Source organism: Dermacentor albipictus, chromosome 1 (assembly GCF_038994185.2).
Source record: "Dermacentor albipictus isolate Rhodes 1998 colony chromosome 1, USDA_Dalb.pri_finalv2, whole genome shotgun sequence".
Classification (NCBI taxonomy): domain Eukaryota; kingdom Metazoa; phylum Arthropoda; class Arachnida; order Ixodida; family Ixodidae; genus Dermacentor; species Dermacentor albipictus.
In genome coordinates, this window is record NC_091821.1 from 389,339,360 (window position 1) to 389,363,685 (window position 24,326).

Consider the following 24,326-nt stretch of genomic DNA (forward strand, 5'->3'; position numbering starts at 1 on the left):
ACAGAACATTGAGCTATCGATTACATTTATTCTTCTTGCTTAGATAATAATAATAATATTTGGGGTTTTACGTGCCAAAACCACTTTCTGATTATGAGGCACGCCGTAGTGGAGGACTCCGGAAATTTTGACCACCTGGGGTTCTTTAACGTGCACCTAAATCTAAGCACACGGGTGTTTTCGCATTTCGCCCCCATCGAAATGCGGCCGCCGTGGCCGGGATTCGATCCCGCGACCTCGTGCTCAGCAGCCCAACACCATAGCCACTGAGCAACCACGGCGGGTCTTCTTGCTTAGATGGCACAGCGTTTCCTTGTGTATCGCTTTAAGCGCTATCGGCCTGAGGCCGTAAGCAAGAGAATGCCCCGCCCGATCAGTACGAAGCATTAAGTGCTTGTGATAGACAGAGGCAGAGAGGGAAATGAAAACTAAGAACAAGTGGGTTAGAAAGCCTGAAGGCCGTTTGGCTACCCTGTTCACAGCCAGGCGTGGTGGTCCGTCTTTACACTTGACAAAATGGTCATATAACAATATGTGCTTTAATAAATACGTCTAAGTTTAAACAGCAACGACGCATACATGGAAGTTAGTTCTTCATGTACAGGTGCACAGGTCGCTTCAGCAGTGAAGAGCCGCTGCTGGCGCCATTGTAGCGGCCTCATCGCAGACCGCGGCTTCAGATCGCCATTGCATCAGGAGGCGTCTCTTGAGCACACCCTCTGGCTGGCCGAAGCCGCTGCGCAGAGGAGAAGCATCCAAAATGCGACGAACGGCACTGGCGTTTTCGTGCGGTGCGATGTAATGCACCGTCGGAAACGGCAGGCCGTTGAAACCTGATGCCCTGCTTAGCGAGTACGCGCCAATGTTATCCATGAGCAGCCATTCGCCGACGTTCACGTGGAACAGCGGCTTCCTTTCAATACAGTCCACTGGGTTGCACGTGCCTCCCCACACCGTGGTCGGGACATCACGCGGTCTCTCGAAGGGTTCCTGCGTGAGAAAATAAAAAAGGAACGCATTTAACAATATAGAAGTCGTAGTATGTCGCTTTCTTTTAGAGCGAAGCTTTATACCTCTACGCTCCAAAGGTAATTTTCGTGTCGTAAGCAAAAAACTCCCCATATGTGAGCCGATCCCGGAGATAGTGCAATACCGGCGCAACCCGCGGCGGAAGTGAAGCAGGCGTTAAGCACTGCCCATACGTGGGCTGAACCCGACGATAGTGCAATGCCGGGCCGACCCGCGACGGAGGTGACGCAGGCGTAAGCACTCCCCATACATGGGCCGATCCAGAAGATAGTGCAATGCCGGGCCGACCCGCGGTGGAGGAGCAGTTCGTAATGAAGGGGCTCACATACACAGCTTCGCTGGACATCCTTCTTCGCAAAGTGGAATGGCACTGATTTTTTTTTAGAGCGCAGCTCTTTGGCGTCCGTTCCTGGGTTTCGCGTCGTCGTCGGCGTCGTCGTTCTCGGCGTTGTCGTCGGCCTCGTAACCAGCTCGCCGACGAATCTGCTCCGCCGCCGCCGCGCATGCGCGCTGTCGGCCTCTCCGGGCGAGGGAGGATGATGGAAGGGAGGAGGAGAGACTGTGGAGGAGGGCTGGCTACACAAATGGCTCTTTGGCGCCCGTTCCTGGGTTTCGCGTCGTCGTCGGCCTCGTAACCAGCTCGCCGACGAATCTGCTCCGCCGCCGCGCATGCGCGCTGTCGGCTCTCCGGGCGAGGGAGGATGATGGAAGGGAGGAGGAGAGACTGTGGAGGAGGGCTGGCTACACAAATGGCTCTTTGGCGTCCGTTCCTGGGTTTCGCGTCGGCGTTGTCGTCGGCCTCGTAACCAGCTCCGCCCCCCTTTCATCCCCCCAGCGCTAGCAGCGACCGACTGATACCGCTTTCGTGAGTCCGCTACCGCACTCACGAAAGACGTCGTGCACTTCCTGCAACTCGCATTAACCGTCCATCGATCCACACCGATGTTAGTAGTGGGGGACTTTAATGTTGACATAAAGACAAACAGCAATTTCCTAACACTTATGCGGGAGAACATCCCGTTCCTCTCGCTCGTAACGCGTCCCACGGCTGTGACAACCTCGCGAGGCACTTGTATAGATCTCGTCTTTGAGAATCAAGCATTGGTGTACCAAGTCGAACATATATCAGTCTATTTCTCAGACCACAAAGCTTCCTTCATGACTGTCAAGAACTGTTAGTGGAGTCTTTGTTAAAGGAATACGTGTGAAAAATAAAAAAAAAATTCTGTGATAGCGCATACATGTGTTGCTCGATTTCTTTGCCTCAATCTATCGAAAAGGTGAAACAGCTTATTTGCTGCGCTCAAATTTCGCATTAGGAAGTAACGTAATCGTCGGTAATTTTATTGTTTTAATATTTGGAGCCATTGAGGCGCTTGGCTGGTCATGCATGTGCAATCAAGGTTTGGTGCTTTGCTTCGCCATCGCATCTGTGAACCTTATGTTAACGCGACAGTGTTAAGGGCGCCGTGGCGCAGAAAATGTGGTGTCGGCGTCGGGCGTCGCCGCCGGGCGTTTCGTGAGCGAAACATCCTTCCGAACCATGCAGTCCCTCCGCTTGGCGCATAGGCGTTACCAAAGCATTGAAGTACTCTGGGGTTACTGAAGTAATTGAATTTCGCGGAGTAAAATGCATCAGAAAATTCGCAAAGCAAGACTTGCACACAACGTGCAGATATGATATAAAGCGCCGGTAAAACATAATTCTGGTACGCGGAAACTGAAACACAAACCCCTTTCCAGTGTTTTTGCCGTTTACAGAGCGGTGCGTCCCGCTCGGCTCCTTGCGACCGCCAGATGGCGCTCGCCTCCGCGCATCCGCGGCAGCTACGGGTGGAGGCCAAGGAGGAGAAAGAAAAACCTCAAAGCTCGGCTTCGTGCATAGCGTTCGTCGCCAGTGTTTCCAGGTAAACATTAAGTCTACAGTTGCCGGGAAGTGTAAGAAGCAGTCAGGGACCTTTGAACGCTTCCGCGCTCCACTCTGAAAGGCGTAGCTTAAGCGTCCTCCAAGTTGTTCCACACTCCAGTGACAAAATTGTGGTAAATGCTCGCTTTGAAAGTTTGAAGCATAATAGAAGTTGTGCTGACGCAAAGGAATAGCTCTGAACTTGCAAAAACTAAAGTATGGAGAGGAAGGCGAACGAGTGTGTTTCATGGCCTGTCTATTCTCTCCGCAGTAGCTCAAAAGGTCAATGCTGCGTATTGGAAGGGGCACATTGTGAGCACTGAGTTCTTTTTAAGTTGTGCTTGCGGTAAAATGCATATTTGTTAAGGGAACAGTTTGGTCAATGTGCCATTGATATGCGAAGTGACTCTCGTCTTAGTCATCATCATCATCAGCCTGGGGACGCCCACTGCAGGGCAAAGGCCTCTCTAATACGTCTCCAACTGCCCCGGTCATGCACTAATTGTGGCCATGTCGTCCCTGCAAACTTCTTAATCTCTTAAAGAAGGGAATTGCGCTAAAAAAGACACGGACGAGTAAGGACATGGACGGGCGCAAACTCGCGACAGTCGCGAGTTTGCGCCCGTCCATGTCCTTACTCGTCCGTGTCTTTTTTAGCGCAATTCCCTTCTTTAAGTATGTACGACCGACTCGCCCAACAACGTGCTCTCCTGAATTCTTAATCTCATCCGCTCACCGAACTTTCTGCCGCCCCCTGCTACGCTTCCCTTCCCTTGGAATCCAGTCCGTAAACCCTAATGACCATCGGTTACCTTCCCTCCTCATTACATGTCCTGCCCATGTCCATTTCGTTTTCGTGATTTCAACTAAGATGTAATTAACTCGCGCTGGTTCCCTCACCCGATATGTTCTTTCTGATCCCGTAACGTTACACCTATCATTCTTCTTTTCATATCCCGTTGCGTCGTCCTCAGTTTAAGAAGAATCCTTTTCGTAAGCCTCCAGGTTCCTGCCCCGTACGTGAGTACTGGTAAGACGCAGCTGCTACACACTTTTCTCTTGAGGGATAATGGCAAGCTGCTGTTCATGACCTGCGAGTGCCTGCCAAACGCACCCCAGCCCATTCCTTTCTTCTGATTATTTCAGTCTCATGACCCGGATCCGCGGTCACTACCTGTGCTAAGTAGATGTATTCTCTTACCACTTAAAGTGCCTCGCTCCCTATCGTAAGCTGCTGTTCTCTTCCGAGACTGTTGAACATTAGTTTAGTTTTCTACAGATTAATTTTTAGACCCACCCTTTTGCTTTGCCTCTCCAGGTCAGTGAGCATGCATTACAGTTGGTCCCCTAAGTTACTCAGCAAGGCAATATCACCAGCGAATCGCAAGTTACTAAGGCATTCTATATTAACTCTTATCCCCAATTCTTCCCAATCCAGGTCTCTGAATACCGCCTTGTCGTAGTGCCTATACGTTAATCCTGAAAGATCGTGGTCATTCTGTTTTGCCTTCGCCCTAATGAAGTTGCAGTTTTGGTGGGCGAGCGCCGTATAGTTGCGTCTCATTAAACTGTTTGTACACAGAAACAAGCTTTATTTTATTGCTATTACTAATTGCTAATTATTGCTAATTTTATTTACGCTAAAGGTGAATTTTTGTTGGTGTCGACGTCGCCGTGATTTTCCGTATAATGTCCAATTGCGAACGCTGCGGCGCACTGAACGCTGTGGGCGCGAGTGAAAACGTGCGAGACTGAGCCGAGAAGCATGGTGACTCCATATCGCGCGCGTAAGCGAGGAAAGCGAGGAGCAAGTGCGCTGTCTTCCGTTTCATTAAAGGCCGCAGGGAAGGAAAGGGAGGGGGCTTGAACACCGGTGACGGCTTCGTTTGGCTGCGGCTGAACGTGGCCGCATGGGCCTTACCTTGAATGCGGTCTGCAATGGGTATACAATCTATGGGCGCCGAGGGCTCACGGCTTCGTGGGCACTATGTTCTCGCCGCTTAGTTCGGGCTGAAGCGTAAGGCAGCACGAAGGGCAATTCGCTCGCTGCTGCTGCCGCTCTTTCTCAGGCTAGCGTTTTGATAGTGAGTCAAATGTGTTCATGTTTGCCTGTAAGCGCGTGACACCATGCTTGGTAATTGAGTTAGCTAACGAATGTCCACAAGTTTATACCGCCGATAAAACTACTATCCTTACTTCGTATAAGTGTCTAAATATTTGCTATCGAAGTTTATGCTTCGTTTCTCGGTTGAAACAGCGACATTTTCATAGGTCTGAACTCATCCTGCACAACGATGTCACTGCAGGGCTTCCTGTGATGAGGCACATCAAGTTTGAATGATAGCCGGAATGGAACCGAATGCCTATACACGCTCACAGAATGGAACGGTGTGCTCACCTGCAATGGCCAGATTTTCACATCCAAATAGTCATACAGGTTTCGCGATACGCAGTTGTCCCGGGATTCGTTGATAAACACGACCTGGTGAGTTTTGCTCTTTCCTGCGCAAAAAAAAAAACAACATCTGCACATCTACAAGAAGCACCCGGTTTTCTTTCTATTACACGTACGTACATCTACAAGAGGTGTGGAGAATGTCTTATGATAAGGAAGACAAATTGTTTCAATCGACACAGCCACCGCCTCTCCTAATGCGACAGCATCACTACCGCTAACAATAGTGTTCATCATCATCATCATCATAATCATCAGCCTGGTTACCCCCACTGCAGGACAAAGGCCTCTCCCGTACTTCTCCAACTACCCCGGTCATGTACTAATTGTGGCCATGTCGTCCCTGCAAACTTAATCTCATCCGCCCAACTAACTTTCTGCCGCCCCCTGCTACGCTTCCCTTCCCTTGGAATCCAGTCCGTAACCCTTAATGACCATCGGTTATCTTCCCTCCTCATTACATGTCCTGCCCATGCCCATTTCTTTTTCTTGATTTCAACTAAGATGTCATTAACTCGCGTTTGTTCCCTCACCCAACCTGCTCTTTTCTTATCCCTTAACGTTACACCTATCATTCTTCTTTCCATAGCTCGTTGCGTCGTCCTCAATTTGAGTAGAACTCTTTTCGTAAGCCTCCAGGTTTCTGCCCCGTAGGTGAGTACTCTTAGGAAACAGCGGTTATACACTTTTCTCTTGTGGGATAATGGTAACCTGCAGTTCATGATCTGAGAATGCCTGCCAAACGCATCCCAGCCCATTATTATTCTTCTGATTATTTCAATCTCATGATCCGGATCCGCGGTCACGACCTGCACTAAGTAGATGTATTCCCTTACCACTTCCTGTGCCTCGCTCGCTATCGTAAATTGCTGTTCTCTTCCGAGACTGTTAAAGATTACTTTAATTTTCTGCAGATGAACTTTTAGAACCACCCTTCTGCTTTGCCTCTCCAGGTCAGTAAGCATGCATTGAAATTGGTCTCTTGAATTACTAAGCAAGACAATATCATCAGTGAATCGCAAGTTAACTAAGGTATTCTCCATTACCTCTTATTCCCAATTCCTCCCAATCCAGGTCTCTGAATACCTCCTGTAAAGATGCTGTGAATAGGATTGGAGAGATCGTGTCTCTCTGCCTGACACCTTTCCTTATTCGGATTTTGTTGCTTTCTTTATGGAGGACTACTGTGGCTGTAGAGCCGCTATATATATATTTCAGTATTTTTACATATGGCTCGTCTACACCCTGATTCTGTAATGCCTCCATGACTGCTGAGGTTTCGACTGAATCAAACGCTTTCTTGTAATCAATGAAAGCTATTTATAAGGGTTGGTTATATTCGGCACATTTCTCTACAACCTGATTGATAGTGTGAATATGGCCTATTGTTGAGTAGCCTTTACGGAATCCTGCCTGGTCCTTTGGTTGGCAGAAGTCTAAGGTGTTCCTGATTCTATTTGCAAGTACCTTAGTAAACACTTTGTAGGCAACGGACAGTAAGCTGAGCGGTCTATAATTTTTCAAGTCTTTGGCGTCCCCTTTCTTATGGATTAGGATTATGTTAGCGTTCTTCCAAGATTCCGGCACGCTCGAAGTCATGAGGCATTGCATATACAGGGTGGCCAGTTTTTCTAGAACAATTCGACCACCTTCATTCAACAAATCTGCTGTTACCTGATCTTCCCCAGCTGCCTTCCCCCTTTGCATACCTCCCAAGGCTTTGTTTACATCTTCCGGCGTTACTTGCGGGATTTCAAATTCCTCTGGACTATTCTCTATGCCATCATCGTCGTGGGTGCCACTGGTGCTGTATAAATCTCTATAGAATTCCCCAGCCATTTGATCTATCTCATCCATATTAGTAATGCCATTGCCGGCTTTGTCTCTTAACGCATACATCTGATTCTTGCCTATTCCCAGTTTCTTCTTCACTGCTTTTAGGCTTGCTCCGTTCCGTAGAGCATGTTCAATTCTATCCATATTATACTTCCTTGTGTCAGCTGTCTTACGCTTGTTGATTAACTTCAAAAGTTCTGCCAGTTCTATTCTAGCTGTAGGGTTAGAGGCTTTCATACATTGGCGTTTCTTGATCAGATCTTTCGTCTTCTGCGATAGCTTACTGGTGTCTTGTCAAACGAAGTTACCACCGACTTCTATTGCACACTCCTTAATGATGCCCATAAGACTGTCGTTCATTGTTTCAACACGAAGGTCCTCTTCCTGAGTTAAAGCCGAATACCGGTTCTGTAGCTTGGTCCGAAATTCCTCTATTTTTCCTCTTACCGCTAACTTATTGATCGGCTTCTTATGTACCAGTTTCTTCCGTTCCCTCCTCCAGTAACAATACTGTTACCGGCACTATATTATACCATGTAGCGCCACCTCCTCAACAACCAAACCACCAGGAGCATTGCGACCGTCATCGTGACAGAATTTTGTGCCATTATTCGTACACATACGGAGGCAGCTAATATGTGGAGCTATGAGAATAACAACAAAGGAATAAGACTTCGCGCACCATTTAAAAGGACAACAAAAGAAAACCTGAAGCTGAGTTATACGGATAGAATATTCGTCCAAAGTTCTATCATTCGTTTCTGCCTGCTAATAATTGAGTTTCTTGAGCATATTGCCACCGAAAATCCTTCTTTCTTTCCCGCTCTCTGTGAGTCAGCCAGTGCTGACCTCACAACAGAAGTTGCATAGTTCGAAATAGGTGGCGCGACTCTTGCTTTTTTCAATTTCGTCATTCTTTCTAGCTTACCAAAGCGCTGTCCTCGCTACAGATGCCAAATTCGCAACTACTGAACTCTAGTCTTTACAGTTAGCTCAGCTCAAGATTTGCCTTTAGTGTCCATTTATAGAGGTAGAAGAAAACTACAAAGCACATACATGAAAGGGGACATTTTGCCTTGTTCCGTGTCCCTGTGCTCAGAGTTGTCGATTAGTTCGCTCTTATTTTGCGATCTGCTAGCCTCCTGGTTAACTCAGATGGTACAGCCACCGCCCCGGAAAGGCGTTGGTTCCGGGTTTCATTCTCTGACCGGGACGACTTTTTTTATTGAACTGCGAAGCTTTCTTTCAAAGAAGCCTGTGCGCGTTTTTGCAGTCGGTGGATGACATTTTTTCCCTTTCATATGACCTTCCTCCACCTTGTGACTTCAGAACAAATTTGCCTGTAGTAACATCGTGTTGAGGGCTAGTTGGTTCATATTTAGAAATCAGATGAAACAGTGCGATTAAACAAGGACACACAGAGGAACAAACACCCCAGAGCAGGCGCAGATTTCATATGGCAAAACACATGCTTGTGGTCTCCAAACGCGAGATGAAAAATACCGAAGTCTTATCTGTTGTATAGATGCACGAATTCTATAAAGTGAGAAGTGTTCGCTTCTTTTCTCTCCCGTATACTCCCACGTCGATTTTATCTTCAACGTCCTAGGAAACACGCCTTTTGGAACGCTTATATTACATGAACTCGAAACATTGCGCATGAAACAATGTAATCTATACAACTTCTGAAAATAAATTCGTAATACGCTGCAGCTCAGCAGTTTCTATAATTTGCACGAACGACACTGATCGAATTTAAGAATATTTGTATACATGAAATGCAGCTACTGAACATAGAGCTCACAGCCTATGCTTGTCATATGCTTGCAAACACTGACCGAAGCTCGCGGTCCAAATGTGAGCTTTTTTATACAGTGGAATCCACCATTAGATATGGAGATGAAAAAAATGTTTGATTCTTAGTCCAGCTTTCAAAACAGCGTTAGACGTTACAGCAGGGAGCAAAATTTTGTTCAATCAGCTGAAATTCATGCGGCGTACAGCCCCCGTCCTAGCTGATAAAGCTCGGAAGTTGTTCCCTCCAGAGTGAAATCGCGAGGCTTGTTGGACCATGTTGGCTGGAAAAAGCTTTCTCCTAAGTCTGCGGTACCAGCTGGTCAGAACACCGCAATTTGGGCCATGCTACCTATCATTTCCCCAGACAACTGTCTTTAAAACTAAACTACGTGCTATCACCTACTGCACCAACCCTTTGCGTTGCGCGAAGTCAGATGCAAGTAATGGCGGCCTGCCCTCTGAGAGCGCGTGCGTTAAGGAGCAATCTGTGCCAATGCATAGGCCTTCATTAGGCAGCTCAACCTAAGCAGAGTGCCCCGGTCACGTGCTGCAGACATGTATGACCGCGGTTCTGCAAGCCTTGGGAGACGTTTCCGAATGCCAAAAATTGTCAGTGGGATGCATACTTACCGTCTGTTACGATCTCGCGGCGCTTCTTTCCAATGACCTGGACGACGAGTGCGTAGGCGGACGTAATGAAGAACTGTCCGGGCTCGGAAATGAGCTGCACCCCGCTGGACTCTGGGAAGTGTAAGTCGGTCGCCAAGCGTATGGCTTCGCATACCTGCAATACAAACTAGGATTTAGGTTTCGGTAATTTAGACTGCCGAATGCTATGCGACCACAGTAAGCTCCGTAAATGTGATAGAATATACTTCAGAAAATGCTTTACAAATTCTAGGTTGCATTGTTCAAAACATATGCTGCGCATGACAATTAGAAAAAAAATATCTTAAAAGGATTTGAACACGAGTTCGTTGGCGTGAATCCATCGAAGAAAACAGCGCTGAAAACATGGACGAGGAAGGAAGAAACATTCGTCCTGTCTTCTTCCTTTAGCGTCCGTGTTTCTAGTGCGGTTTTCGTAGATTGAAAAATATCTGATTTCGCGACTTGGGCATTTGCGTCCTGCCTAATGCCAGTTTCAATAAGATCAGCGTTGCTTACAGAGGGGCCTATTGTGGCTAGTGTTTGGTCAATCGAGATCAATCAGCATGTATTGAAAACTGACTTAGGCACTAATAGCATGGGCTTGAGTCGTTCAAGTCACTTTAATATCTTCCCTCACTGCGTTACAGGGGCATCTGCGATGAACTGCAACTTCATTTCACTTTATGCAGTTTTAATAATACCTTCCGATATCGCCATGTGTCGCAAAAGGCTCCTCGTATCTATTTTTCTTGACGCATAGTCGCTTCTATAACCGTTGAGGCCGACTAATCTGAGCAATGATAAATGCGATGTACACTGAAATAAAACATGTTACGGAAGATCAACGCGCCTTCTCACCTCAAGAAATTTGTCACGTATTCGCAAACCTCCAGGAAAGCCGCCACCAACGTCAAGCACACTCATCTCATTCCCCATGCTCGATGCCAGGTCAAAGATAGTTTTTGCTCGCTCGATTGTGCGGGTAAAGATCACCGGGTCCTGGTATGCACAGCCGACGTGAAATCTACGTATTAGAACAAAAGTGGTCGTGTTGGAATTTCTTTCAGCAGAAAACACGCTGTGGCATGTAAGTCGATGCAGATGGGCCGAATTCATTCACAGGTGGTCAAGCACAAGAAAAAAGTCGCAGTAGTAGCTTCGATGCAATGCTAGTTTGACGTGAAAGCACTTATTTTTTAGAATTAAAGTAAATATTCGCTACATTCACTAACTTTGACTTCATGTCTACCTGGGCCGGTGGCCAATTCCAGATCACTTTCGTAATCTTTATTAGATTGAGTTTCACATAAATTGCACAAGAGGAGATGAGTGTACGCGAAAAAGCTACATACGATAGGCCGACAACATTGGTCCCGTTGTTTCTAGCTTCTTGAAGAATCTTTTTGGTCTCATTGAAAGAACATCCAAACTTGGAGTTGAATGAATGCTGGGAGCCCGTCTCATCGGCCTCTATTCGAAGTAGTAACCTGCAGGTATAACAAACAGATGCATTGTTGAGAAAATGGGTACTTCCGTGGGGCTGAGAGTGTGTAGTCCCAATATTTCATTTGAAGAATCGTTGAGGCGACGGCTTTCGAAGGGGGGCTAGGGCCGATTTACGCTCGTGCCGCCCATCGCCGCAAGCCGCACCGCACGCTTGCGGTCGCACGAAAGATTGCACGTATCAAAGACTTGTGCACAAATTTCGGTTTACAATATGTAAGGTATACACTGTGTACAAAGTGTAAATGGTAATTTGTGCGCAAGTGCTGGATACGTGCAACTTTTCGAGCGACCCCAAGCGTGCGGTGCGGCTTGCGGCGATGGGCGGCTCGAGCGTAAATCGGCCCTTAAACTGCAGCACTGCCTTCAGTACTGTGAAATAGAGTAATGTTTCGCAATATAGAGGCAAACTTACCCTTACCCATTGGCTGCCATTGGTGCGCATAGGAATATTAACGAACAATGGCCTCCAAGGCTTAGGTTGGTGCCTCCCTCTGTTCTCATAATTCTGTCTATTTTGCAATGTTCTCATGACAGTTATTAAACGTTACAAGCAATGAAATGGTTAAAGCAATTGGGATCACGCTGGTATATAAAGTAGAACCAATGATATCTCTCTTAAACCTATCCCGAAAAAAAAAGTCACTGAAGCACACGAAAGTCTTTTTCTCCAACGCGAGAAGATAGGGACAGCTTTATAAGTGTGTCTTGAGGAGCATGGACCGGCATTCACGCACACACATGCACATGCACAAAAAGAAAAGACATGAAAAAGAAAAGAAAAATAGGCAGGAATTGCTCGTAAGAGATAACTACAATCGAACCTGGTGCTGGACCTACTATTTGCGAAGGTGGCTTGCCAGCGACATGGAGCACTCAGGGACGAGAAGCTATGTGCTTTAGGCCCCTGGTCTTCTCGCTCGCTTTCGGAAGATTTCTGACAGGCCTATCGATAGCGCATAGAGATTGCTGCGTGAACGTGAAAAGAAATACTACTTTCTTTAGGTTTTTCAGCGCTAATGGTTTAAAGGTCGAAGACAGACTATCCCAATAGCGCATTAAAATTTTAGACTGAGCAAGTTGGTACGCATTCATCTTTCGGTTCGTGCAGCGCTCACAAAGACGAAGGCAAAGAAAAGAAATGGGCTGCACATGCCCTCGTGGGTATGGGCCATGTTTTGAGGCCGCACCAAAAACATGTGCTGTCGAGCTAATTTTTTCCTGTTTGTCCTCGTCTTTGTAAGCGCTGCACGATCCCCCAGTGAAACTTGCCGCCAAAACGTTGCGACATTCGCTGTCTCTGTTATCGTGGAAATGGGAAAACCAAGTGGATAGGGCGCCCCACCAAGAAGACGTCCTTCGACATATGACGTGAGGGACTGTTCTTTCATGTGGATTTTTTTCCCCATTATTCTGACCGAATAGATTAGGTATTCAAATCATAGGGTGTTGTCGTTTCTGTACCTCGCGTCTTTGTCCTCGATCTTAGTCAGCTCTTCTGCCGAATCGAAAGTCATGAGTGTGACGCCGTGTTGCTGAGCGAACTTAAGGTCTGAGGAGCTCTTTACAGTGTTGGCGTATACGATGCGATCCGGAGCAACGCCCATATTCAGCACAGCGCGCAGCTCACCCTGAAAAATGAGACAAAAACCAGGTGAACGATTCTACAGCAACTCGCATGATAACGTTGTCTTTCGAAGCAAAGCGCTTCTGCAATGTCTCCATTCAAAACGACACGTCCTGAACAACAAATTATAACTACCATTTCGCCCCAACGATCACAAAATATAAATTTTGGAAGACACAGCGACCTTTATAGGAAATGGCGCCAAGCTTGCCCTCTATATGATGATGCTCCAGCAAACAGCGCTTTTTAATCTGCAACATATGGGAGACCAAGACTTCGAACCTCACTTACTGCAAAAAATTTAGTAAGCATACGCTAAAAACTAGCACAATCGTGCGAATGTGATGCTCTGTGAAGGAAACTTAAGCATTAAATAAATCGGGAGGTACTACGTGCCGAAGCCACGGTCTGATTATGAGGCACGCCGTAGTGGGGGAGTCCGGGTTAAGTGTGTCCACGCTGGGCTCTTGAACGTGCACGTAAATGAAGGTACACGGGTGTTTTTTGCCTTCTGGCCGCATCGACATTCTGCCATCGTGGCCGGAATTGTACCCGTGATCACGAGCCAAGTGGCGTAACTCCACAGACACTGAATTATGCTGCGGCGGGTGTTAACGATGGTAAAAAAGCGCGCGCACATTCTGTACAACACTGAACTATATAACACGCCTACCTTGATGGAAGGACTAGCGCCGCAGACTTCTACTTCATAGCAGATGGATCTGAACGCAAGCGACGAAAAAAAAACACGAAAAAGAAAAGAAGAAATTCACGCAGAAACTCCACTGGGAGTTGTCTAAGTATGCGTAAGCCCCCATTGTGCCACTTGCTCATCTGAACACAACTCGGTGTTGCGAAACTTGAGCCGGCGAGTACAAACGACAGCGCCGCGGTGACACCAACTGGTGCGGAGGGCGCAGCAAGGAGCATTGATGACGCAAGTATTGCAAGTGGTGGCGCCAGGTGCCCTGATGACTTTCCGATTGTTGTAATCGTTATCGCTCTTTAGCGCCTTATCCGTCCGGGTCTAACCGTCATGCACCACGACCAAACGTACTCGGTCGGCGGCACCGCCGCGCAGACCGCGACTTGAAAGCGATCTGCGATGCCGACAAATAATGCCGACTGCTGATAGCTACGCGCGCTGTGTTCTGGCCGCTTACTTAGCGTTGTAGAGAGACACGCGGACCCGTATCTTGAAAGCGAGCTGCGAAAGCGGCTCGAGTGCGGCGTGTGCTGAGAGTTCCGTGAGCGCTGTGTTCTCGCCGCTTCGTTGGCGCTGAAGCGAGAGAGACAGCACGAATGTGAATTCACTCGCTCCCGCGGACGCTATTTTGAAAGCGGTCGTCTTACAGAACGGACTGACGGAGGAGGACCGAACGGATGGCCATGTCGTTGAGTGCGCATAGAAGCGTTTACGCATGAAAAGAAAGGAAGGCTGTGGGAAAAAAATTAGGAAGTCGAAAATATTGATGGAACAATCAATAGAAGGGAATTGTGAATTATTGCCATTACGCAGCCTGCGAATGCCTCGTCGAGAATGCCCAAAGGAACGTTGCCCTGATTGAGTGTGTGTTCTGTAGTCGATTTCACCTTCAAGGACTTGTTCTGTAATGTATTCAAACGTGGGCACCCGTTCTTTCCGTATTTCAAGCAACATGATACCTTCAATAGAGCAAAAAAAAACAGAATGTTGGAAAGCTAAACAAAAACGTCGACAAAATGTGGACTGGTTTCCTTCATGATGTATTTTATCGAACGAAGTTCAAGGTTTTTGCTATGTTTTTAACGAGTGTTTAAATGAGGTTTTAAAAAAAACTACACCAAATGAAAGCGCCCAACAAAACTGCCTTCTCTCATGTTCACGTGATAACGCACTTGCTTTCTAGTTCAGTTTTAGCCCAAATTTTATTGTTGCTGACGAAAATGAAATAGAAAGAAAGAAAGAAAGAAAACAAGGAAAGGCACGAACGAAATTCTACGCGTGTGGGTTGTCATGTCACTCCTGACCCGTCCACAGGTGTACTTGACGGTGCCGACTGCCACGCGGCGAGTGCCGCCTGCATCCGCGAGCGGTAGATGCTTCGCTTTCATCAATTTTTTATTTTTGCCAAAATTGCTACGTTATCTCAACAGCTGTGCGTGCACTGGAGCAATGCTCTGTATACGTTTCCGCGCACGAGCGCGCACTGAGGCAGCACTGACGAAAATATCAACTAATAGGAATTTCGGCACAAAAGCAAAGCTAAGCTATAAAACATATGCTCCAGCCGCTCCTCCAGGCTAATCGTACCTCAGCCAACGAACGGTCCTATCCGGCGAATTCACTCATGAAATAGCTATACGTGGTCCTGATAAAGCAGAATTTGGGCCTTGGCCTTCTACTTGTCCTTGAATGAGAAGTAACAATAAACGAATTGATAAATAAATAAACGATTAATGATATATCGACCATAAAAAGGCGCATACTTATAGAGGAGCTGGGCTCGTTCAAGCGAACCTGGACAAACTGCTTCCTGATCAAACGGGTTTTGGGAATATAAGTACTGCCAATAGCCTTCAGATAGATGAAAAGCCGAAACGTAGTATTTGACCTGCATAAACGTCCCGTAATTGTCGTCGCTGCGCTAACATGCTACCTTTTGCGTCACGCAGAATTTTGCTATCCTTTCAAAAGCACAGAAAACTAGAAAGGCTTCAGTCATAAGGCTGACCAAGTTCCTTTGCGGGTGTTTGCTAGGAAAATCAGAATTGCTTGCGTTCTTTTGAATTCTGCGGCATATTGAAACCCACAATGTGGGAGGGTGAACGCGAAGTTTGAGCGGCCATCGTCTGTTCTCATGTACGTGTAATAGCAAAATAAAAGCCCACTAGCATGCTGCCGGTAATTCCACAGCTCATTATGCGATATGACGCATCGCTCCGAGCGCGCACGCTCCGATCGCTCGCGCCGAACGACCTCCGCGAGTTCGAGCAGGGCCACTCCGAGCCTCTGTGCATACAGGGCACCGCGTCCGCGGCTGCGGCATGTGCCGACGTGGCAGTGCCACGCGCGCGCGAACAGCCGGTCCCAGCTAGGGGAAGGCGAGCTCGCGCACACAGCAAGGGAGACTCTGGGCGAAGCTCTCCGCACAGAAAGCAGGGCGTTTATTAATCTGGGTTTCGGCACAACACACGTTTAACAGTACAACAGAATGTGAATCTAATTGCTATACCAAAACATGGCCAAATTATCACAGGTGGCCGCTAATTGTCACACATGGCCTCGAAGGTCAAAACAAAGAACCCAGTCCAGAAAGGTCACCTATTTTCCGGCCATCGTAAGTCATCACCCAACGCTCGGCAGAAAAAAACAGAAATAAAGAGAGGAACAGATGGGAGCACGATCGGGAGGCGCTGCCTCGGTACATCGAGATGTCGGAAGAGTGCGCGCGCACGCCGGGACCAGGACTCCGACAAGCCGACGTAACCATAGGCCGGCGGCAGAGGGGAACACGCATTTAGTATACGCACCTTACGACACCCAGACGTGTTCTCTACAGGTCAAGTACTTCGGGCAAGCAAGGGGCCCAATTTTGACAAAACTCTGCCAACCCTGGTAAGTGGGATGACAGCCGAGTGACAGTGTCCTATGACCCGCTGCCATCCCGTCCAGGCAACGAGGCGAGGGACATGGAGTTATCGAAAACGCAATGGTGTCGCACATCTATAGCGAGAACGCGCTCCCCTCCATGGGACCCAGAAGAGGTCCCAGGAAGAGAAGCGCATTCTACACCGGGTGACCCGGGCGATCGCGGGCGCCAGGCCGGGCCTCTAATCTTCCAAGCCATCTGCGACGGGTACAGAGTACGCGCTGCGCTGTGTTTTCGTGGTGTACTTCGCGTTGATGGGAGCGGCTGCACGAAGGTAAATTCGCTCGCTGCTGCTGCCGTGTTTGCTCACCGCAGCGTTTTGACAGCGAGTTCCCGCGTTCATCGAGTGAGGTGTGTTGATGTTGTTGACTTACACCATGCTTGTTAATTTAGTTAGTGTGCCTATGTTTACAAGATCATACCGCCTATAAAGCTACTATCCTTACATCTCACGATGCTTTGCCTTTCGGGCGAAACTGCAATTTTTCGGACTACATAAAATCAGTTGCTAATAGCGCTGTGAGACTGGCTTGTGCCGTCTTTCCTGGCAGCAAGCCATATATAGGCGTGGCCTCTCAAGAAATCACACTTGCGGCGCGGTTCGCAGAACACCTGGGTGTTTCTGCGGCTGCTACATCCATAAGACATGACCTGCAATGTATTTCACGGCTGTTATTTACCGAAGGAATAAACCGGCATATGGTTCTTTAACTTTGTACCAACTTATAAAACCATATGCTGGTCCATATACTCAGTGTTTGAATCCGCCACTTTTAATTTTTAAGGGAGGTTTCAAATTGAGCCCTTATCCTGAGTAAGGCAAAGCACGTGGAGGCTAACTTTGAGGAAATATTATTAATACGTGATTTCCAGTTCGTACCATAGGCCAATGTAACCCCTACGTATTTTATCGAGTCCACCTGCTACAGGCCGCTATTATCAATCCGAATTTGTAAGGTACTTGTGTGGAGACATCTATATGCAGAACGGAACATTGCGTACATTGTTCAAGAAGTGTATAGTGCTAGGTTGTTAGATTTAACCAGTTTCTCAAGCGCTGTAGCCCGTTTATTAGTGTAACACTTGGTTCGTCAAACGTCTTGCCTCGAAATATAAGAGCCGTGTCATCGGCATGCATCGCGGTTCTCACTGTATTTGAAGATGGCGGTAAATCTTTGACGTACAGAGAAAATAAAAGAGGCCTGAGAACCGACACTTATGGTACTCCTGCTGAAACAGTTGCGTATGGGGGATTAAACCGCTCATACGTCGTCAGCAATCAATTTGCTCTGCGGATTTCACGCTCCTGAGGGTTTCGCGGTTGAGAAGTACAGTTCTCAGGTACCACACTTCAGTGCTCTTAGTACTAACATCTATGCGTTGTGGAGCTTGTCTTGCTCACGGGGAGTCGGAGTCGTGTACGTCGTGGCTCACTCATATCTAGCGCCATTGTGCAGCACGCTTGTGGCCTAAATTCCAGGGTCAAATTAAGGAAGCAGAGAGAAGAGTGGGAGTATGCATGCAATATTACTCATTCCTTTGACTAAAAGTTGTAATTAATAAGTCCATGTTATGCGCTCAGTCCTGAAGGTAACCATACTAGTTTCTCCAGATACATTGCATAACTGATATAATCTGATATAATCTGATATAATCCTGATATAATCTGTTTAAGATAATAAAGAATTTTTAACCTACGTGCAGTCAAAAAGGGAATTACTAATTTGCAATAGAAAATTTAGGATCGCGTGGTGCGAACACATCAACTCAGGAGAGGTAACTTCAAGTGGTATTCTTTACCTGATTGGAACAGTCGAAGTTGACACCGTGGCGATTGAGAACGTCGAGAACAATTGGATCTCGACATGCTTTCACGGCTGGGAAGAAGTAGAGACAAAAAGATGGACGTGAGAGACTTTCTTTCGCTTGTGGCGTTGTTTTGAACACATACGACCAAAGAAACTGGGAGCAGCTGGAACATGCTTTACAATGTATCAGAAGGAAGGATGACAATGACATATAAATCAATGCTCCTTGCGTTTCTGCTACACTTTTAAAGCGAAGTTTTTATAATGACTATGGAACGACCATGACGGTATCACGAACACATGCATATATATAGTCGTTTGCCTAAGTGAATGTACAACTTTGTCCACTGGGTCGGCATAAGTTTTTGTCAGGGTAATATTGTGATGCCATGCATGCATGCAATCAATTTATGTCATTCTTCGCATTCATGTCATCGCATTCACTGGAATCATGTCATGATTTGACATACGAGCATTCCAACATATACATTCATGCGAATAATTTTATGACATGCATGACATGACATGTCATTAACGTCCCACATGCATGTCATGCTGTGCCTATTCAGAATATATCCAGTTAAAATGCATGTCATGTCATTCAATATATCAAGGCCTTTTGACATTCGTGTCATAGCATGCAGGGCATGTTACCAATGTAATAACATGAATAACATTCATGTCACCTCCATTTTCTAGCAAGTTATGCATCAGAATACTCATGACATTAATGAAATGACGACGTGCATGCCAAGACGAGGTTATCACGAATGACATAAATAACAAGAGGTGATGACGCTGTTGTGTTTCTTTAACTGGATACGTATCAGGATATGTGTAGGGAGACATGCGCTCGTGACATGACAAGAATGACATGCTCATGCATGCCTTGTTATTAATGTCATGTCATGACGTATATTCACGCAGTTCATGTTATTCATGCCATTACACACATGACATTCATGTGATGACGTCTTTGTCTTGTCAGGTCATGCACACATGTAATGTCATTCATAGCCAGATACATATCAAATTAAAGAAATGATCGCAACGGCATCATGTCATTCACACCATTTACATGAAGAAATGCGTGCCATGACAAGCATGTAATGTCATTTAATGTGATGACAAGGCATACACATGTCCTGTCATTCATGTGATGACGTATATCATATGGCATGAAATCCATGTCATTTGTGTCATGTCACCCATGCCAGGTCGTGCGTGCATGTCATTTGTATCCTTATACATTCTGAACTAAAGAAACGACAGCCAGACGAAGAAACTACCACGATGGCATCGCGGCGTAGCTTGGCTAGATACATAGATACAGTCAAAGCACCTGAAGTTCAAAAATATTGTTTGACATTAAAAAAACAACTTACAAAGCATAAAGCAACTGCTATTCGCGTCTATGGTCGCCCATAGTATGAAGCTGTCGGATCAATTAGACACACCAAGAATATCAAAACTAGTACAGAAACACCATCGTATCAGCATACCTGCTTGCACACTCCTGCAAGCAAGGTTACATGGAGGTTGTTTAGACGCAGCTCATATGCAATGCGCACTCAACCGAAGTATTTTCGACCTGCATGGGACCACCGATTTGCCAGAGCTAACATGCGCTGTAACAATGAACAGCGCAAGTCGCCCAACAATCAGGTACGTATCGACACCTGCTTCCATTTATCCCGCAAAAAAACAAAAGAAAAATTATCTGTGCTCATCGATCGAAAAGTGCATACACTACGGCACTAAGTACCGTTCTGTTTACATTTAATTCTGCCGACGGTATGCCGACGCTAAGAACGGTACTGAAAACACTGATCCACGGGTGACCGCAGGTATCTCACAAGCTGCATACTTGCACTGGCTGGGAGCATTGCGCTTTATTTGTAACGTCATTATATGTGGGTTCAAAGTATTTTAGGAAGGCTAATGACACTTTGGTTTGATCAATAATGCGCGCGAGGCAGAAGCGCTTTGTTGCCTTTTCAGGCCACAGTACCGGTGGAGCCACAAAACGCTGTTGCGCTAGTAAGGTTGAGCGCGTCAACCTTCATAAAAGGGAGGCTGAGTTCCGCACGTGCTTGCGACAGGAAGCAGATACAGTGATAAATTGCAGGATTCACGAGAAGCGCCGCTTTAAATCTTTTCTTTTTATCTATTTCACGCCACGACTCGAGAAACAGCGTTGAAATGATGCACCATGCAGAGCCATTTCGTCCTTTCATTTTCGTTTTCTTTTTGTTTTGAGTGCAGATGTTGTCTTCTGCTCATTTTTTTCTGAAGTTGAAAGCCATTTCTTTTAGTCTATCCACATAACTCGTTAAATATGATGACGCATGGTTTTAACAATGCCTAGGTAGCACGAGATACTGCGGTAGCAAAATTCTGCGGCATAAAACCACACGGTACTTGCGACCCGAGTTTACCCGCCGTGGTTGCTTAGCGGCTATGGCGAGGGGCTGCTAAGCACGACGTCGCGAGATGAAATCCCGGCCACGGCGGCCGCATTTCGATGGGAGCGAAATGCACAAGCATCCGTGTACTTAGATTTAGGTGCACGTTAGAGAACCCCAGGTGGTCCAAATTATACCGGAGCCCCCCACTACGGCGTTCTTCTCAATCAGATCGTGGCTCTGGCACGTAAAACCCGACAATTTAATCAATTTTTTGACGCGAGTTTGCTACGAAAAGAAAAAAAGAGAGAAAGAAAGATGAGAAACCGTGGTGCAGTCCATTAGGTGCGCGACTGGCCACCAGAGGCACTTTGCGTGCATTCGCGGGCTTCTTGCACGCTCGGAAAAATGCTTTTATGTAGCACGTATTGAGCAACAGAAGGTTGCATCGAGAGTTTTTCATGTCGCTCTAAAAGTTTCTCATTGACACTGCTAATCTAATTATAATATTTGAGAAGTTGATTAATTAAGGCTAAATATCTAATTTGACGTAATGAAAATAAATATTGTTTGAGTATCTCCAAGCGATGGCAAATAACATTGCCTTGGTTCTGTCCAGTTGCGTGGCATTCCCATATATTTAAACTCTGGCCAAAGTTAGCTGGGACACCCTGTCCCAGCACTTTGCATTTCGCCCTGGCCAAAATGCAGCCATAGACCACGGCCAGCACTGAACCCGCTCCCTCGAGCTTAGCAGTGAAACGCCATATCCACTGCGGTACAGGGGCGAGTTTTTCCTCTCCTAATCACTTTTCAAATCACCCGTTTGTTACACGTGCTTCTTAAGGTTATCCAGCAGGCTAGTTGGTTTGGCGTGATTACTTAAACAGCGAGCACAGTTTTTGTGTTTTCTGCGACAGGCGCGTTACCGTCTCGAGCTTACTGCTGCTCAACAACTGTGGTATCCTTAAAGGAGCTATTTCATGCTTTTTTGAGGGGAGCTTCTCCTGCATTTTTGTTTTGGCGCAGAGTGTACACGACAATGGTACACTAAACCATTACTGTCTGAATCGGCAACTATTTGTGTTTTGCATACGCAGCACATGAAAGTTGCGCAGAAGCATTGTTCAGTTATTATCGAAAATTCTCACCGTAGAAAGGCATGATTCTGGGAAGATACTGCCGCCAGACGTCAACTTTCTTGGCAATGTCCCGCACGTCACAGACGAAGAATGCTTCATCCTCTGCACGCTGTGAAATATAAAAATTTTTGGTTGGACCCGCCGTCATCCGCTTGGTCAGCGGTAGCTAGGATTTACAGATAAACAAAGGGGCTAATTGGCGGAGCATAGCAATAACTCAGAGCCTTCTTTTTCCGAATAAAGAAATTAAAAGAACTGCACGGATGACAGAGTAATTAAGTGGTAGTAATTTAATGCGTACATCAGCCAGTGCACGTGTGCATAGCTCAGAAAAATTGAAGCCCGGACATAAGGTGGTAGAAAAGGGACTTTGAATACATCACACGTATTCTGAAAACGAGGTTGACCTTGCTCGCTTCACAGGCTTTGCCGCCCCCCCCCCCCCTCCTACACAAATGTGTGGGACGGGGGGTGGGAGCATTTGTGTCAAACAAATGCCGCAAATCTGATATCAGGCAGCAAACACAGTCATGCTGCAGAACGTACCGAAAGCGACGCAGGGCGCAACGAATTAACAGAGGATGTATTAAAAACGCTGTGACGTGCGCCTAACATGATGTGTCTAAGAATCTCTGGTATATTTTGACAAAGCATAGTACTGCGTGAAGCTTACTTGTGCACCTTCCATTCGCCCAAATGTTATTGCGCTTATGGTAATGGTGGTTTTAGCACGTGAACCCTAGAATTGAATTCTTGCGCTGAAACACAAGCCAATACGTTTTCTTTGTTCGAGAACTTGTGATTTTTACGCTCCCTCCTAGCAACGATCACATACCCGTTTCGCAAGAATTTGTCTTGCCACATCCTGCGTTGATCCTTGAGTGAAGACGTATGTTCCATCGTCCGTTACGTAAGGGGCTTGCGACTGGTGCAAGTAAAGAAAGAAGAGCGCAGACACAATGAAGCAATAGAGATTTCCAGGGTTTCTTCCGTTGTGTTTTTGACCTGCGTAGAGCGTTAACACCATCAGAAAGGTGGTGCCCAGTGAGAAAAAAGCTGTTACTTTCACTCGTTCCGAGGCTCTGAAAAGTATTGTTTTGAGCTGTAGCCCGTAGATGCTGCCAAGCAATTCAGTATTCACGCAGCGCATTAACAAGGCGGGTCCATATCGCTAAGCGTGAGCCCGTCGGGTTCGGCGGCCGAAAGTGTGTTGTGCAGGAATAAAAGTCAGAAGCCACAAATTGTTTGAAAGATGATCGAAAGCAAAGACTTCTTAGCCTCTTCCTGCGGTTTCGAGGGATCTATAACCCAACCTCCATCGAATTCGCAGATGCACATCGACGTCAAAACGTCTCGCTCCCTTACAACTCATTTATTACACTGTATTTTTTTGTATATGTATTTACATATGTATTCTAATTATTGTATAACCTTTGAGTGTGCTCTCCCTCCTTACGCAATGCCTCAAGAGGCCTGTGATGTATGTATAAATAAATAAATAAATAAATAAATAAATAAATAAATAAATAAATAAATCGTGCTGTTTCCGATGATTGGCTTAGAGCCAGGTTCACTCAGTAAAGAAGCCTGGTGTTCTAACCACTAGGCCGCGGAAGCGTCCCTAAAAAGGGGGAATAAAACACCCTTGGGATTTTTCCCTCGAGGAATTTCCTTTTGAGACGCTCAACTCGGTATAGCCCGCGCCACTTGGCAATAATTTATTCACAAACGGTGAGCGTACGCGTCTTCTAGCAAACGATGAAGAGAGAAATCACGGGACGGGTGCGTCACCGAAATTCGACGTACGCCTCTCGTCATACTGTGGCCCCGTAGCACGTTTATGCAAGGCAAAGCACATCACTTCTTGTGATTCAAAACGTTTTAATGCCGAATAAAGCTTCCGCTTGCTCTGAAGAGGAGGAGGAGGTGGAGGAACATTTATTAAAAAAGAAAAGGAAGGACAAGCAGGTGTCTTTCGGCCTGTGCGGGACGCACCCTTAGTCCAGGGCTCCTGCGGCTCTTGCTGTCTCCCGGGCCCGCCTCACCAGTTGCTGCTGGTTACGAGGGTCCGAACTAGTCAGCACGTCCTCCCACTGCTCGGGTGTGGGGTTGGGTATTTGAGGGGCCGCCTTCCCAATGGGGCACGCCCATGTGGTGCGATATAGAGAGGCGTAATCATTACAAAGGGGACATTTGTATGAATATAGTATAGGGTGGATTGCGTGTAGTCTGCTTAAATGTGGGTATGTATTGGTTTGTAGTTGCCTCCATGTTACGGCGTCTTCACGTGAGAGGGTCTTGTGTGGAGGTGGGTATTGTCGTCTGTTCAATCTGTGGTGTTGTAGTATGGTGTTGTATTGTAAAGGTACGGGCTCCATGGATGCGTCCGTATCCCTCTCTTGTGGCACCCGGGAGGCATGAGCTCGGGCTACAGCGTGCGCACGCTGATTTCCACGGAGGGACTCGTGTCCTGGAGTCCACACTATTTCAACGTCCGGGAATTGGGAGGCTTGTTTGAGGAGTCGGTGGGCGATT

The 24,326-nt window shown here is 46.8% G+C and overlaps 1 protein-coding gene across 1 annotated transcript in view; it reads right to left on the reverse strand.

Moving 5' to 3' along the window:
- Positions 1-526: 526 nt before the first annotated feature.
- The window catches only part of LOC135916997 (ornithine decarboxylase-like), a 110,987-nt gene continuing 87,187 nt past the window's right edge, over positions 527-24,326 (reverse strand). Inside the window, exons 3-11 of the mRNA XM_070536515.1 lie at positions 22,627-22,716; positions 21,801-21,900; positions 18,237-18,313; positions 12,642-12,808; positions 11,027-11,161; positions 10,533-10,698; positions 9,654-9,807; positions 5,334-5,437; positions 527-990 (exon numbers count right to left, since the gene is read on the reverse strand). Of these exons, the coding sequence (XP_070392616.1) occupies positions 619-990; positions 5,334-5,437; positions 9,654-9,807; positions 10,533-10,698; positions 11,027-11,161; positions 12,642-12,808; positions 18,237-18,313; positions 21,801-21,900; positions 22,627-22,716 (1,365 nt within the window). The 3' untranslated portion in view covers positions 527-618. The remainder of the gene's footprint in view (positions 991-5,333; positions 5,438-9,653; positions 9,808-10,532; positions 10,699-11,026; positions 11,162-12,641; positions 12,809-18,236; positions 18,314-21,800; positions 21,901-22,626; positions 22,717-24,326) is intronic.